At 45.4% G+C, this 16,546-nt stretch overlaps 1 protein-coding gene across 2 annotated transcripts; it reads right to left on the reverse strand.

The window, feature by feature from the left end:
- Positions 1 to 1,047: 1,047 nt before the first annotated feature.
- On the reverse strand, positions 1,048 to 11,798 carry LOC127584730 (fatty acid-binding protein, intestinal-like). 2 transcript variants are annotated; one of them, XM_052041638.1, is made up of 5 exons: positions 11,628 to 11,795; positions 9,761 to 9,866; positions 5,040 to 5,212; positions 3,443 to 3,553; positions 1,048 to 1,260 (listed from the first exon to the last, which is right to left on the reverse strand). In XM_052041638.1, exons 2-5 carry the CDS (start codon positions 9,825 to 9,827, stop codon positions 1,210 to 1,212), a joined length of 402 nt encoding a protein of 133 aa, XP_051897598.1. In that variant the 5' UTR covers positions 9,828 to 9,866; positions 11,628 to 11,795; the 3' UTR covers positions 1,048 to 1,209. The 2 variants fall into 2 exon arrangements, with proteins under 2 accessions (XP_051897598.1, XP_051897597.1); XM_052041637.1 differs by lacking the exon at positions 9,761 to 9,866 and having other exon boundaries at positions 11,628 to 11,798.
- Positions 11,799 to 16,546: the final 4,748 nt, after the last annotated feature.

Consider the following 16,546-nt stretch of genomic DNA (forward strand, 5'->3'; position numbering starts at 1 on the left):
GAGAGATACAAGATAGTTTTCAGTGGCAGAGAAAGTGGGGGAAGGATGTCTGTGATAGGACAGGTTGAAATGGTATAATGGGGACAGTTACCAGCACATTAAGTTTTCTGGTCTGTGTAATGAGTTGTCAATGGTAAGGTGGTGGGTTCTTCCCAGCAGGACAGACTTATGGGAGTAGAATAAGGAAAACTGAACCAACGTGATATAAAACAGAAAATGGAAAATCCTAGAAAAACTAAGTGGAGGGAGAAACAGTTAATGTTTCAGATGAAGGACCCTTCATCATATCTGAGAAAGAGAAAAACAAGTTAGTCTAGCTAGCAGTGAAAGTTGGGGAGGGTAATGTGTGAAACAAAGAGAATCTCTGTGATATTCAGCAGACCAGACTGTACACAGAGATGGAGAGAGGAAAGGATGACAGGTGGAAATGGTTCCAATATAGACTGGAAGAAAGAGTGTGTTATCTAAAGTTGGAGAATTCAATATTGTCCAAACAACTGTAACATGCCCAGATGGAAGGTGAGGTGTTGTTTCCCGAGCTTGCATTGGGTCTTGTTGTAACAGTGCAGGAGGCCACAGACAGGTCAGAGGGGTGTGGGGTGGGGGATTAAAGTGGCAGCAACAGAAAGCTCAGTGTCACTCCTGCAGAGTGAACACAGGTGCTCCACAAAGCAGTCACCTGATCTGTGTCTGGTTTCTCCAGTGTATAGGAGACCACAGTGTGAACATTGAGTGCAGTGTACTAGATTGGAAGAAGTGCAAGGGAATCACTGCTTCACCTGGAAAGATGGTTTGGGTGACTGATTGAGTTTCTGTTTTAATTATTATTATTATGGTGCAGAGATCAGACCAGGTCCCTTTAACCCATTGTCCAGCTGTGCAGTCCCTCAGTACTCAATAGCATGCTCATCCCTGAAGCAGATTTTGAACTGAAGCAAAGCTGCAACAACTGCACTGTGGCTGTCCCTTTAAGGAATTAGTAAAGCAACAGTGGCTTTACTTCATTATGCTTTTTATTGGTTAGGAATCTGTTCTCTCCTATTTGCATAATGTTATCAATCCATGGTCATTTATTGCACATAGAGTAATACAACAAATTTGCACATTAAGATCGGCAAACAGAGTTTGATCAGCCAGGTGCAGAACACTATCGCACACACAGGAACTGTTTTATATCAGGATCTTGGTGACATCTCTGATCAGTACCCTTCACTGTTTCTTGAAGGTTCTTTTGGCTTCCTGTCCGTCAATCTTAATGACCTATATTTAGAAGAAAAGATACTTAGTTAGGAGGGAGATGATTTCCTCACTGTGTATCCTTCTATCTCCTTCACCTCCTGCCTTCTACACCTGGAGCAATGCATGCAGCCCCCTCTCTCTGTCCTGAAAGCAGACTCTCTTCAAATCTGGATACCCAGTCCATTCCTTTCCCTTTGTCTGGGATTTCCAGTCAGTATCTTTTCCTTTGTCACTGTATAACATCTATTCTCCTTCTGTATAACACTGGGGTACAGTACTGGTGGGGACGGGTCTGCCACTGTATAACACTGGGGTACGGTACTGGTGGGGATGGCTCTGTCACCGTATGACACTGGGGTATGGTACTGGAGGGGATGGGTCTGTCACCGTATGACACTGGGGTACGGTACTGGTGGGGATGGGTCTGTCACCGTATAACACTGGGGTACGGTACTGGTGGGGATGGGTCTGTCACCGTATAACACCGGGGTACAGTACTGGTGGGGACGGGTCTGTCACTTTATAACACCGGGGTACGGTACTGGTGGGGATGGGTCTGTCACTGTATAGCACTGGGGTACAGTACTGCTGGGGACGGGTCTGCCACTGTGTAACACTGGGGTACAGTACTGCTGGGGACGGGTCTGCCACTGTATAACACTGGGGTACAGTACTGGTGGGGACGGGTCTGCCACTGTATAACACTGGGGTACAGTACTGGTGGGGACGGGTCTGTCACCGTATGACACTGGGGTACGGTACTGGTGGGGATGGCTCTGTCACCGTATAACACTGGGGTACGGTACTGGTGGGGATGGCTCTGTCACCGTATAACACTGGGGTACGGTACTGGTGGGGATGGGTCTGTCACCGTATAACACCGGGGTACGGTACTGGTGGGGATGAATCTGTCACTGTATAACACTGGGGTACAGTGCTGGTGGGGATAGGTCTGCCACTGTAATACACTGGGGTACAGTACTGGTGGGGACGGGTCTGCCACTGTATAACACTGGGGTACAGTACTGGTGGGGATGGGTCTGCCACTGTATAACACTGGGGTACAGTACTGGTGGGGATAGGTCTGCCACTGTAATACACTGGGTACAGTACCGGTGGGGATAGGTCTGTCTCTGGGGTGAACTGGAAACTCAAAGTTCTTTGAAAAGCCGGTCTGGGTACATTATGCATCAGATTCTTCAGGTTACTATCCCTGCACCCATCTCTTTTCCAGATTTTCCTCTTGGTGGAGGCAGGAACTTGGATGTGAAGGTGTGAGGTTTTCCGGTCTGGTGGATGTGCTGAAGTACAGTGGTCACTGCAAGAGTTTGAGAAGGAAAGCTTCTGGACAGGGAGTGGAAATGTTCACTCTCCCCGGCGGAAGGTGTGAAGAGTTAACTTTTTAACTTAGGTCGTATTATTTTCTCAGTGGAGTGGGTATTGCCGTTGGAGTTGATTCACGTGATGAGGATGGCGCTGCTTTCAGAACATGGACAATTCAGGAACAGCAAACCATGTATTAGAACAGAACAGAAGAGATCGGTAGAGGAGTCATACATCCCTAGTCTGCCTGCCATTCGTCATGCTGATCTTTGACCTCAGTGCCATTTTCCTGTACTATCCTCATGCCCTTGATTCCCTTTATCCAGGAATCCATTGACTTGTGTTTCGAATGGACTCAGTCACTGAACCTGCACTGCCTTCCAGGGTAGAAACTCCAAAGTTTCACATCCCTCTGAATAAAGAAATCTCTCTTCATCTGAATCCCAGATGGCCTGCCCCTTGTTCTGAGACTGCAGCCCTTGGTTCTCCACTCTTCAGTAAGGAGAAACCTCCTCTCTGGATACAACTTGCTGAGCCCTTCTAAGTGTCAATGAGATGAAAAACACCATGATTCTGGAGGAGCTCAGTCCTTTGTTGTTTCTCAAGTTTCAATGAGATTACCTCTCATTCTCCCAAACACTGGCAAGTAATGTGAGCAATGGATCCTTTCTCCCTCTCAGTTATTTAGTATCACTTCATAAGATGTCCACAATTACAGTGAAATTTGTCCTATTGAGTCTCCTGGGATCTTCAGTCCTCTTGTGGGGCTCAGCCTGGCTCCTCCCACCAGCCTTGCCTGCCACAACCCAAACCACCAACCAGGCCCACAGCTTCCTGTTTGCTCAGGGTTCTAGTAAATCACAAACCATCACTGACCCACCTGCACCAGTGTATCACCGTCAACCTCTCTGATGATGGTAAAGTCTTTTCCATCTGAAAGCTTCTTAAAATGTCCAGTTAGGCAATTTGGCTTGGACAAGACAAATGTTCCCTGAAACAGAAAGAGGGGATTATACCTCGAGCTCCCTGCCCTGGGCTGATGGCGACGTCTACAGGCCCCTGAGGTTTACTGGCTGCTGGTGCTTTGTCCGGTAACATGGCTCGATAAGGACATCTGTGGATCGCTGGGAGACCCTCTGGCCATCCGCTGCCTCTGCCTTCCCTATTAAATACTGCTCACCACTGTTAATATGCTGCACTGTGTTGCTGTGCTGTGCAGAAGGTGTGACTTGGGACGGCTGAGCAACTCCACTGGCTGGGGTTGACAGGTTGATTTAGTCCTCATTACAAGAATTAATCTCAGGTGCAATTTTAACCCTACCCACTTGACGGAAATCAGCCAGTGACCACGTAACACTATAGTGCGGTCATTTATTCCCCTGAAGCCCTTGGGAGCTTAACCTGCCTCACTCAGCAGCCAACAAGGACACCTCCACAAAGCCAGCGGGGTCACTTTTAACGTGAGCATAGCAGGTCACGATGGCCAACTGAAAGTTTACAAAGCGGTAATTTTGAGTTTGCAACCAGGCTGAACAATATGAAAGAGGGCCTGGAGCACAGTAAAGGTGGGGGTCAGGTCACTCCATCTGTGAACTCACTCCATCTGATCTGTGAGATCTGTGGGTGGTGTGGGTAGAGGAGTATTACAGTGCTAGTCCACAGGCTTCCTCTTACTTTCCTGCTTAAAATGGATGGGAAGCCACATTGTGATTTAAATCGGGCCTTGGAGTTAACGATGAGATGGACTCCTGACCTCACAATCCACCTTGTTATGACCTTGCACCTTATTGTCTACCTGCAATGCACTTCCCTGTAGCTGTGACACTTTACTCTGTATTCTGTTATTGTTTTACTGTGTACTACCTCAATGCACTGTGTAATGAATTGATCTGTGTGAATGGTATGCAAGACAAGTTTTTCACTGTACCTCGGTATGTGTGACAATAATAAACCAATACACGAAGTTCCCAGGTTACGAACAAGTTCCATTTTTGAGATTGTTCGTAACCCGATTTTGTGTGTAACTGGGAACAGTGTCTGCACATGTGCACTTGGGCCGGGGATCGTGGCCGCACATGGCCCCTGCCACACATGCGCATTTGGCCCAGGGTTCCCCGACTGCACATGCTCACTTGGCCGGGGGTTGGGCCAAAGAAGGTGTACCGCCGCCGTGGTAGGATCGGGGGCCAGGCCTACGAAGGTCGGTTTGTAAGTACAGATGTTCATAAGTCGGGCGTTCGTAAGTCGGGGACTTCCTGTACCAAATATCGCAGCAGGGAGAGAGTTATGAAGTGACACCAGAGGAGTGGCTAACCAACCAGCCTGGTTATAATTTTTCCGTGCTTCACACAGAGTGGAGCGTTGGCCGAGAAGCTGAGAGGGCCCTGCCCACATGGAACTAGGTGACCAACGGGCATCAGCGCTATTGGAGAAGGGGGAGCATTGGAGAAGGAGATCGTTTATTCCTGCTGGAATACCTTCACCTGACTCCCGTCAGCAAGGATGTTTTCGAATTCTTCATCCAAAAACCACTCCGAAGTCTTAGTACAAAGGCAGCTTTTCTCAACGATTGTGAACTTGCTTCCTTCTTGCTTTATGCCCATTTCTAGCCTGTCATCCAGCACCATCTTTCGCTGCTTCTCAGGAACACCTGGACAACAACAGCACAAAGCAGCACGCCAGTTATTCACCTGAGGCAGACTGAGTGCACGGTCAGAGTACAGCACACAGAGCACTCTGAGGCCAGACCTGCTGAAACAGGGGCTCTCTGGGAAGTTGGGATTCAGAAGTGTGGAATATGACAACAAAATCTTGCATTTGCATGGCACCTTTACCAGGAAAGCTTTGATGAAAAGCTTGTTCTTGAGGTTGGTTTTAAGAAACTGCTTAAAGGAGCAGAGTGAAGTTGAGGTGGAGATGTTCAGGGTGGGAATGACAGAGCTTAGGGTGAGGCAACTCGAGAAGTGACTGCCAAGTAATGGAATGATTAAAATCCAGAATGCCCAAGGCTAGCTCTGGAAATGTGGTGGGGTTATAGGCAGGAGGAGGTTCTCAGAGGTAAGGAGAGGCATTACCATAGATTGTAGGACAGGGAGGTTCTCAGAGGTAGGGGAGGAAGGGCTATGACCATGGATGAAGGTTTAGTCCCCAGTCTGGTCATTTCTTTCCTCGGAAACAGATCAGCTTCCACAGGATGGCGACCACACCTGGCACCACCCACCCACAACTTCTCCTGACTCCTCCTTATCTGGCCCAGTGATCACCTGACATTATATCCTCCGTGATGGTGACCTTCACACAAGAACAGAAGTTGGCTGTTCTGACCCTCATTTCTATTCCACTGTTCAGTGAGATATCGTCTGTTCTTCACCTAGCTCCATAGAACCACTTTGTCCCTGCATCCCTTAACTTGGTTAGAAAATCTATTAAAATTTAATTGCATCAGGAATTGCCACTTGCAGGACTTCCAACTTTCTACTGCTTCTTGTGTGCAGAAATATTTCCTCTTGTAAATCAACAGAAGATCGGTGGGTGTTAAAAAAATATTCAATGAGACAAAGAACCTAAAAGGCAAGGATAATTAAAAAGGTAAGGCCAACATAAAAGTAAAAGAAAATCGTCCAAAAAATGCAATAACTAATGCAAAATCTGGTGACTGGGAGAGAAACTGGGGGAGGAGCAAATAATAAAATAAACAGTAAGAACTAGAACGAGGGGGCAGTGGAAAGGACTTCAGAAGATGTTTAAAAACAACACAAAATCTTTGCTTCTTTTGCAATTTTCAGGACCACAGGGGCTCTTAAAAATGAGTGTAGTGACATGCTAAGTGATTCAGCAATGACAAATAAAATTTCATTTGTGCTAATAAGTTGTGGAAATCCTTTAAAAGCCAGCTGGTTAGAGTTCAGGAACAGCTTGTTCCAGTGAGGGAGAAAGACGAGGATGGGAAGGTTCGGGAACCTAAGATGACCAGAGATATTGCAAACTGGAGAGAAAAAGAGATTGCAGATATTGGAATGTGGAGCTAAAAGCAAACAGCTGGAGGAACTCAATGGGTCAGGCAGCATGTGTGGAGGGAAATGGACAGTTGATGTTTCGGGTCAAGACCCTTCATCTCAGCCGGTTTGCAAAAGATATTGCAAGTTTAGTCAAAAGGAAAAGGAAGCATATCTAAGGTGAAAAGATAGAAATTTACTCATTAAACACAGGAGGAGGCCTATTGGATCCATGCCAGCTCCCAGTAGAGCAAGTCTGTTCACCCTCTTGTTTCCCTGCAACCCTGCCACTTATTCTCATTCACGTGTCCATCATGTCCTGTTCTTTTGCTTCTTTAGATCCTTACCTGCACTAGGAGGTAATTAACAGTATATGAGCTAATTAATGCCCCACCATGTCTTTGGGATGTGGAGGGAAACTAGAGGACCTGGAGGAAACACGCATGGTCATGGGGAGAACGTGTAAACTCCACATAAACAGCACCTGAGGTCAGGATTGAACCTGGGTCTCTGGAGCTGTGAGGCAGCTGCTCTACTAGCTGTGCCACTGTGCCACTCCCATTGGAGCCCAAAGAAGCTACTGCTCCCATGGATATTAAAATATTTTGAACAGGTATAAAAATAATCTAAAAGGCTCATGAAATATTGGTCTTTATATCCAAAGGTCTGAAAGGAGTCACGTTGCACTGAGACAAGGCCTAACTCGACTACACCAAAAGGATTGTGTATAGCTGTGGTCATCATGGTTTACAAAGGATACATTGGTCTTGAGTGTGAAGAGTTTTTTTTAAATGTTATTTACAGCGTGGTAACAGGCCCTTCCTGCCCAACGAGTCCGCGCTGCCCATTTTAAACCCAAATTAACCTACCTGTACATCTTTGGAATGTGGGAGGAAACCGGAGCACCCAGAGGAAACCCACGCAGACACGGGGAGAATGTACAAACTCCTTACAGACAACAACGGGAATCGAACCCCGATCGCTGATGCTGTAATAGCATCGCGCTAACCGCTACGCTACCATGCCGCCCTTGTTTTACCAGAATTACATCTAGACTCCAGGTTAAGTTTGAGGACAAACTGGGTTTGGAGCCCCTGTATTTGGACCAAAGGACAACTTGGTTAAAGTTTTCAAGACACAATGGAGAACAGATAAAGAAATAAATAATTTTTACTGGTTGGGGAATCAATGATTAGAGGGCGTAGTCTAAAAATTATTGTCAGGCCTCTCAAGAGTGCACAAAATTAGGAAACACAACTACAAGTCAAAAGTATTGAAGTTTGGAGATCTCTTCAAAAATTGCTCCACACCATAGATCTGACAATGGCATCCTCCCTGTTTCTGATGTTAGGTAATTGAAGCGTTGGCTGTTTTCTCTCCTTTCCAAGTGGACAATGCAGGAATCTAAGCAGTTTTGGAAATGGAAACCAGTACTTCTACAAGTTCTTCAGCTACTCTTTCAACTGAGAGCATCGCGTCCAATAGACTTTTAAGCCTTTAGATGTTAATTTCTGCAGCACGTTTTTCAAGAAGGCAACATCCATCATCAAAGATCCCCACCATCCGGGCCATGCCACCTTCTTGCAGCTACCATCAGGCAGGAGGTACAGAAGCCTGAAGTCTCACACCACCAGGTTCAGGAACAGCTACTTCCCTTCAGCCATTCAGTCCTTGAACCAACCGGCACAACCCTAATCATTACAGTTTAGCAACACCATGATCACTTTGCACTACAATGGACTTTGTTTTTTTTTTGATCTAATTGTGTTCTTTCTTGCAAAAATTGTGTGTAATTTATGTTTAATTTATGTTTTTCTTGTGAATGCTGCTTATCTGATGCTCTGTGCTGGTGATGCTTCTGCAAGTAAGTTTTTCATTGCACCTGTGCACACATGTACTTGTGCATATAACTTTGACTTTGAAATTATCAATGACTAAGTGCCTCACTGCCACTAGATTTGTGATTCCCCATTTAACCCTTTACACTTTTACTATCTTCTACTGTGAAGGCAGATTACAATATTTGTTTATACCTACTGTTTCATTATTCCCCATTCTAATTTCTCCTGCCATTGTATCCGGTGGATCCTCATTTACTCCTGCTGATCTATGTTTATCTTCCTTTGTAGAAATGATTTTAATCTGCTCTTGCTTTTTTTTGCTAATTTACTGGCATGTTCCAATTTCTCTTTCTTTAGCAATTTCTTGAACCTCTCTAACATCAACACTAATACATTTACCTGCTGATGGTCAGACAATTTTTCCTCAGGTGTTTATTCCTGATCAGGATATTTATTCATTGAGGATTATGAATTATTTGAATGTTTACCACTGATGATATGTCTTCATGTTCTTAAAGGTAATAACCCAATCTAACTTAACCTCTTTGTAACTTAGAAGTGGGCATGGATTCAGTTCAGAAGTCTATTTTTGACGACCACATCACTCTGAACACAAAAATTGATATTCTATGATGTAATATGATCATTCCTCTTCATAGGATACCTTACTAATAATTAACTCTATCTCAGGACTACATATCAAATCCAAGTAACCCCATTCCATGATTAGTTTTAGACATAGCATTCTGGAAAACTCATTCTCCATAATACTTTTGTCAATTCAGTTGGCCAACTATACATGAAGATTAAAGTTCGCCACAGACATTGCCGTATCCCCAATTGATTAATTGTGTGATTTGTACTTTGTGCAACATTATAATTATTTTTGGAACATTTAAAGCTACTTCTAGTAGTGTTATTGCTTAACTTCAGTGAGGTTGATTCTATACTCCAACTTTCTGGAATAAAATCCTTTGGCCTCCTATCTTTAGTTAACCCTGTATTATTAGCATATGTCCCACTTTTCAATCTGTCTATCTTTCCAGAGGAACTAAAAGTTAAACACCATAGAGCATCCAGTTTGCAATCTTGGGAACAATCCCACATCTTCATAATTAAGACCAAACACACTTATATCTGCTTATACTGTTAGCTCATCCATGTTGTTACACTTTTTGTTAAACACTGAGCGACATCATTTTAATTTTAACTATTTGCTCAAATGTTAAGTTTCTCCCTGAGACATTTGACAATCTTTGTTGAGGTGGCGATGTTTGGTAACTTCCAGTACATCAACAACACATTAGCACACCAACTAGTCTTTGATTGTAGTTTTCTGGAGGTCAGGCTTCACTGACTTACCCAAGGCAATGAGAAAAGCTTCAAAGTTATCATTTTCACAGACTTTCCAATCTCCATTGAAAGCCATGGCTCAGTGTTTCTTGGAACTATAAGCTCTGATGCTGACCTGGTAAAATAAGCCAGAGTTAAGATTGTTTGTGAAGCTCACGTCCAACTTGCTGAGATGGAATCACAGATCTATATCCCCAAGGGAAGGCTATTCAGACTGTTCTATCAGTGCAGGCTCATTCAAAGGCTTTGTCCCACACACCCACCTTTTGTTCCTAGTACTGGAAGCTCCTCAAGTATTTCACGAACTTAGTGTGAAAGTTATCGATGGATCAGTTCAGGAGCATGTCAGTTCCCAACAATGACATGAGGGGAAAAGCCTCCTTATCTTCCCTTCTTGATCTTTTGTCAGTGATTTTTGAATTTATGATCTGTAGTTATTGGTCCACACTTCAGAGGGAATAACTTGTTTCTATCCCCTCATGTGTGGCTGCATTAACCTGTACGTAGAACCCAAGTACACACACACACCACGTGTCACTATGTGCTGAGTTTCTACCTGTCCCTGGTGTTGCAAAGGATGGGTCTGTTGTGAGAAAGCCACATGGCTGTCACATGACAGTAACGACACTGACGTCCGCTGACTGGAGGACAGCATTACTCCTCTGATCGGAAGTGATACTACTGTCAATCAAGGTGCAGAACCACGCCCCCCCCCCCCCCCAGGCGTGAGAGTACCTTTTGCCTCTGAACTTGCCTGACCACTCTGAACTTGCCTGACCAGTACCCTTTGGCTCTGAACCTTCCTGACCATTGGCTGTGGCAGGAACCTTTGTCTTTGACTCCCACACCATTGGCTCGTTTAAATCACAACAGTGAGGCTCCACCCAGCCTCCTAGGACCATAAAAAGGGCTTCAATCCCCCAGCTCTCCCTTTTTTGATGACCCCAGGAGTAGTGAGACAACGCTGCAGAGATCACTGGTAAGAGTGCATCACCACATGGTCTGGGAGTGTTCCACTCAGACTCCGGGTAATATTAGAGCCAATGCTAGTGTGGGTCAGGCATTGAGGGGTTATATCCTGAAGTTGTACATTGTTACTGTATGCTTGTGTGTATTAGTGTGTGTGTGTGTGTGTGTGTGTGTGTGTGTGTGTATCCTAAACTAGTTGCGATCCCCTCTCTTGTTCATGGTATCCTGCGTGTAAGTGCATGTGTGTCTGTTCTCATCCATTCTGTCCCACATTTGCCTTTGTGATTAAACTAGTTTTGGTCTACAAAGCTCGTGTCCAGAGTCCTTGATCCTTAAGACAGAAAAGAACGATTTCACACAACAGGGTCTGATTTTGTTACTACACAGTGTCCCAGTCCATTGGACCTTGCTGTACTACCTATCCATGAAAAAGTTCCTTCAGGAAAACACCTTGGACCAAAAGTCCCTCAGGCAGTGGTCAGCACGGGACGTCCTGCATGCTCTGTGGGCATGCTATGTTGGCGCCGGAAACATGGCGACACTTGCGGGCTACCCCCAGAACACACTATGCAAAGATGCATTTCACTGTGTGTTTCGATGTACATGTGACTAATAGAGAAATCTTAACCTTAATCTTAAAGGACTTTTTTTTTGTATTTCTTGTATATGTTTTCATGAATAAAGCTTACTTTTGAAATAAAAGAATGATTTGTGGCCCCGAGCATCTTGCTGGCCTGTTACTGCCCAGCGGTGCCCTGCTGAGTGTCTCAGGTACTTTCAACTCTACCATTCCTCGTTGCAGGAATCACAGGCACCCAGAGGGCCCTTCCCTTCCCTCACCCCCGCCGGTTCTGTGCAGCCACAGCTGAACACCACCGATGGAAGCACAGTAAAAAGGAGTACTCACCTCGGCTGCAGCTGCTCACACCTCGGTACCGCAGGGATCTGGGAGGTTTACAAGCTTCACACCTGATCATGCTGTCACGGGCGATTCCTGATTTACCTGTAGCTCACCATTTGTTCTCAACTGCCTAAAGTACACAGCAACCAGTCCTGGCCTGCCCAGACCTTGAAGCAACAAGAGACAAGTTGAAGGTGGAAGGGAGTGGATGTCAGTGCTGAGTTGTGTTGTCAGGACTTGAATCCTCCAATAAATGACCAGCTTCATTGACAACTGTTCAACACTCAGCAGAATGGAATGGAAAGCAGAAGTCAGCCAACTTTATTAACCCTCGCTATACAGGTGCATGGGGAGGGTTGGCAAGACAGTTAGTACAGTTGCCAGTGTACGGATGTATGGTATTGGCAGTGCACAGGAATGTGAGAGGCTACAGATAGTGGTGGACTCAGCCAGTTCCATCACGGGTACAGCTCTCCCCACCACTGAGGACATCTACAAGAGGTGATGGCTCAGGAAGGCAACATCCATCATCAGGGACCCCCACCTTCTGGGTCATGCCCTCTTCTCAATGTTGCCATCAGGCAGGAGGTACAGGAGCCTGAAGACCCACACCTCAAGGTTCATCAACGGCTTCTTCCCCAGTGCCGTCAGGTGCTTGAACCCACCTGAAAAACTTTAACAGTACCTTACCTATATATTTTTTCTTTCTCTCAATCTTGCACTAGTGTCATTATTGTTTGTTTTACGCACATGTAAGTTATGTATAACTTAAGTTAATTTGAGTTAATGTTAACTTTATGTTTGTCTTTCTGTTTGTCCTTGTCCTGTAATGTACTGTTCTGTTGCTGCAAAACGCTAATTTTCATGGCATTTATACCCTGTGTATGGATGTCTGTGACAACAATAAACTTGAACTTGATACTACACCCAGAAATATCCGTCTCACGTCGCAGTTTAGCAAAGTCCGGAATCTCTGCAGCAATCCCAGCACACAGCAGAAAGAGAGACCTGCATCTCTGTGGAATTTTCCCACAGTTTCAGGAAATCTTAAATTGTTACCAAATTGTTATCAAGGCGCAGCCACCATTTTGATGCAGGAAACATGAGGTTAATATACACACAGGAAGATCACACATGGCTGATGGGAATTTTTTGACCCAAATAAAAAGACCAGTTAGAATAACTTGTTATCTCTCTGATTCACTCTCAAATAAAGTGCTTCCTATTTCTAAGCCGATCAGCTGTTTATTTTCCCCTGGGGTGGTTCAGGCACACAGTGGGCTTGGGCTGCCTGTCTGTGTTTCCCCAGAGAGAGGTCTGAGCTGGATTACATGTGCCAGCCATGTCCCAGGGGTCAGATCAGTCCCACTTGCTGGGTCTCAGGTCACAACCTTATTATTTATACAGGGAAGGTTGGGGGGCCCTTCTGTACAGTGCCTTTTATCATGTCAGGGCCTCCCCACTGCTGAGAACCCACGCCATCTCAGAATTAGGTTTATTATCACTGACATTTGTTGTGAAATTTGTTGTTTCGTGGCAGCAGTACAGCATCTTCAGGCTCCTGTACCTCCTCCCCAATGGTAGTAACGTGAAGAGGGCATGTCCCGGGTGGTGAGGGTCCTTAATGAAGGATGCCTCCTTCTTGAGGCACCAACTCTTGAAGATGTCCTCGATGGTGGGGAGGGTTGTGCCCGTGATGGAGCTGGCTGAGTCTACAACCCTCTGCTGCCTCTTTTGATCCTGTGCATTGGAGCCTCCACACCAGGCAGTGATGCAACCAGTCTGAATGTTCTGTAGAAATTTGCAGGAGTTTTTGGCGACATCCCAAATCTCCTCAAACTCCTAATGAAGTAGAGCTGCTGGCGTGCCCTCTTTGTGATTGTATCAATGTGTTGGGCCCAAGATATTGATGCCCAGGAACTTGAAGCTGCTCACCCTTTCCACCGCTGACCCCTCAATAAGGTCTGGTGTGTGTTCCCTCGACTACCCCTGCCTGAAGTCCACAATCAATTCCTTGGTCTTGCTGATGTTGAGTGTGAGGTTGTTGTTGCGACACCACACAACCAGCTGATCCAGATACATTTCACTGTGTGTTTCGACGTACATGTGACTAGTAAAGAAATGTTATCTTACCTTATCTACCTCACTCCTGTACGCCTCCTCACTGGCATCTGAGGTTTGGCCAACAGCAGTGGTGTCATCGGCGAATTTATTGATGGTGTTTGAGCTGTGCCTAGCCACACACTCATGAGTGTAGAGAGAGTAGAGCAGTATTGTATTGTATCTGTACAATTTTATAATGTATGATATTATATAACGTAAGCAGTATTGTATTGTTTCACTATTGCATTGTAGAAATTGTGGAACCCAACTTGCAATGTCCTTGATCAAAGGCCCCACACGAGACTACCTGGCTTCAATTTGCACAAAATGCTATGGGAAGCTCAATCCCATTCAGCACACACACAGCAGGGCTGGCTGAATCTTTCACATCAAGAAAGAAAGAACTGACCTGCTGCAAGTGTGAAGTGCAATCTGTTCATCACATCACCGGCCCGTGTGTGAACAGGAGCTGCCGAGGCTCTGTGACATGCAAGCCCAGTGGGGGTTGAGTAGATTGTCAAACTTAACCTTCAGTTCATCAGATGCTTTTCAAGTCTGTGCAAACAAACAAGCAAATAAACACTGGAGGGACGTATGCAAACTTAAATCTAAAGGGCCGGTTCCTAAGTTCAGAGAATTCTGGAAGATCGTGGTTTGGGCTTCACAATTTTACTTTTTTAAAATCTCTAGATGGAAGCTGTCTGATCCAGAAGATTTGTCACAGTAGCATCGCTCATTTCTTATTTTTCATTATTTTGCTTAAATAAATTTTGGCAAGTGCTAATGCTGTCTAAACCTTGGTTTCCTGAGGAGGTAAAGTGCAGTGACCTCTTCTTATAATGGTACAAAATAATTAACCCGGCTGCCAACTCCTTATTGTTATTTATCAGGGGAACCACACTGCTCATGAAAGTATTCTTTTCCTAATACAGTTTGCAAATTTCTTTTCATTGACCATTACCATATACCTGCTATCCCTGATAGAAATTTATAAAATTATGAGAGGCATAGATAGAGTAGACAGCAGGTATCTTTTTCCCAGGGTCGAAATGTCTAATACTGGAGGGCATGCATTTAAAGGTAAGAGGGGGTAGGTTCAAAAGAGATGTGCAGAGCAATTTTTTTACACAGAGAGTGGTGGGTGCCTGGAGTGCACTGCCAGAGGTGGTGGTGGAGGCAGATATGATAGAAGGATTTAAGAGGCTCTTAGATAGGCACGTGAATATTCAGAGAATGGAGGGAGATGGACGTTGTGTACACAGTAGGGATTACTTTAGTTAGGCGTTTAATTACTAGTTTAATTAGTTTGGCACAACATTTTGGGCTGAAGGGCCTGTTCTTGTGCTGTAGTGTTCTGTGTTCTATCTCACCGGCCTTTCGTACCTTTTCTTGTACTTTGATCTTCCCTGTCACCAATATAGCAGCCAGAGGGATGCACTCAACAATAGAGAGAGAGAGAGAGAGAGAGAGAGAGAGAGAGCGAGAGAGCCTGTGATCGACACCTGGTCAGTATCAACGTGGGAAAGTGGAGCTGTGCCAACACAGCTGACCCTGAGCACAGAACAAGCAGATAAGGATGTGCTGAGAAATAACATCCTGTGAATAGGATAGTCTGATGAGTTGCAAAAGCACAAATAGGCGACCTTATAAATAAAGATATATATAAGAATTTTATTTATTAGTCACACGTACATCAGAACACACAGTGAAATGCATCTTTTTGCATTAGTGAGAATGTGCTGGGGGCAGCCCGCAAGCGTCGCCACGCTTCCGGCACCAACACAGCATGCCCACAGCTCCTAACCTGTACATCTCTGGAACGTGGGAGGAAACTGGAGCACCCGGACGAAACCCGTGCAGACACGGGGAGAACGTATCAACTCCTTACAGGCAGCGGCCGGAATTGAACCCGGGTCGCTGGCGCTGTAATAGTGTTACGCTAACTGCTACACTACTGTGCCGCCCCCATGGTTGAGGTAATTGTGTAATTGCACCAGCAAGAATTTGAAGGGGTTGAAGAAACACATATTTCCATGGAAACAGACTGGACTTACAGCTGTAGAATTGGCAATAGAAGTCTATAACATTATGAGCGGCATAGACAGGTTCATTCAGAGGCTTTTTCCCAGGGCCAAACTGTCAAATACCACAGGACACAGATTTAAGAAAAGAGGGGGAAGTTTACAGGAGATTTACAAGGCAAGTTTTTTTTACACTGAGAGTGGCGGGTGCCTGGAACGGGCTGCCAGAGGTGGTGGAAGCAGATACGACAGCAAAGTTTAAGAGGCATTTAGAAAGACCCATGAACAGACAGTGTTACGTCCCAGCAACAATAGAAACACTGCTCGGTAGTCATTGAGGCATGTTACCTTGCTTTTCTTTGGTACCAGGATGATAGTGGTCTTCTTAAAACAGGTGGGAACCTGAGACTGAAGCAGGGAGAGGTTAAATATGTCCGCAAATACTTCTGCCAGCTGATCAGCACATGGCCAGGGACACCATCTGGGCCAGGTGCTTAGCTCATCAGTGCCTCTACTTCCTCAGGAGGCTAAAGAAATTTGGTTTGTCCCCTTTGACTCTCACCAACTTATACCGATGCACCATAGAAAGCATCCTATCTGGATGTATCATAGCTTGGTACAGCAACTGCTCTGCCCAGGACTGCAAGAAACTGCAGAGAGTTGTGAACACAGCCCAGCGCATCACGGACACCAGCCTCCCCTCCTTGGACTCTGTCTTTACCTCTCACTGTCTTGGTGAAGCAGCCAGCATAATCAAAGACCCCCACCCACCTGGGGCATTCTCTCTTCTCTCCTCTTCCA

Source organism: Pristis pectinata, chromosome 30 (genome assembly GCF_009764475.1).
Source record: "Pristis pectinata isolate sPriPec2 chromosome 30, sPriPec2.1.pri, whole genome shotgun sequence".
NCBI classification, from domain to species: domain Eukaryota; kingdom Metazoa; phylum Chordata; class Chondrichthyes; order Rhinopristiformes; family Pristidae; genus Pristis; species Pristis pectinata.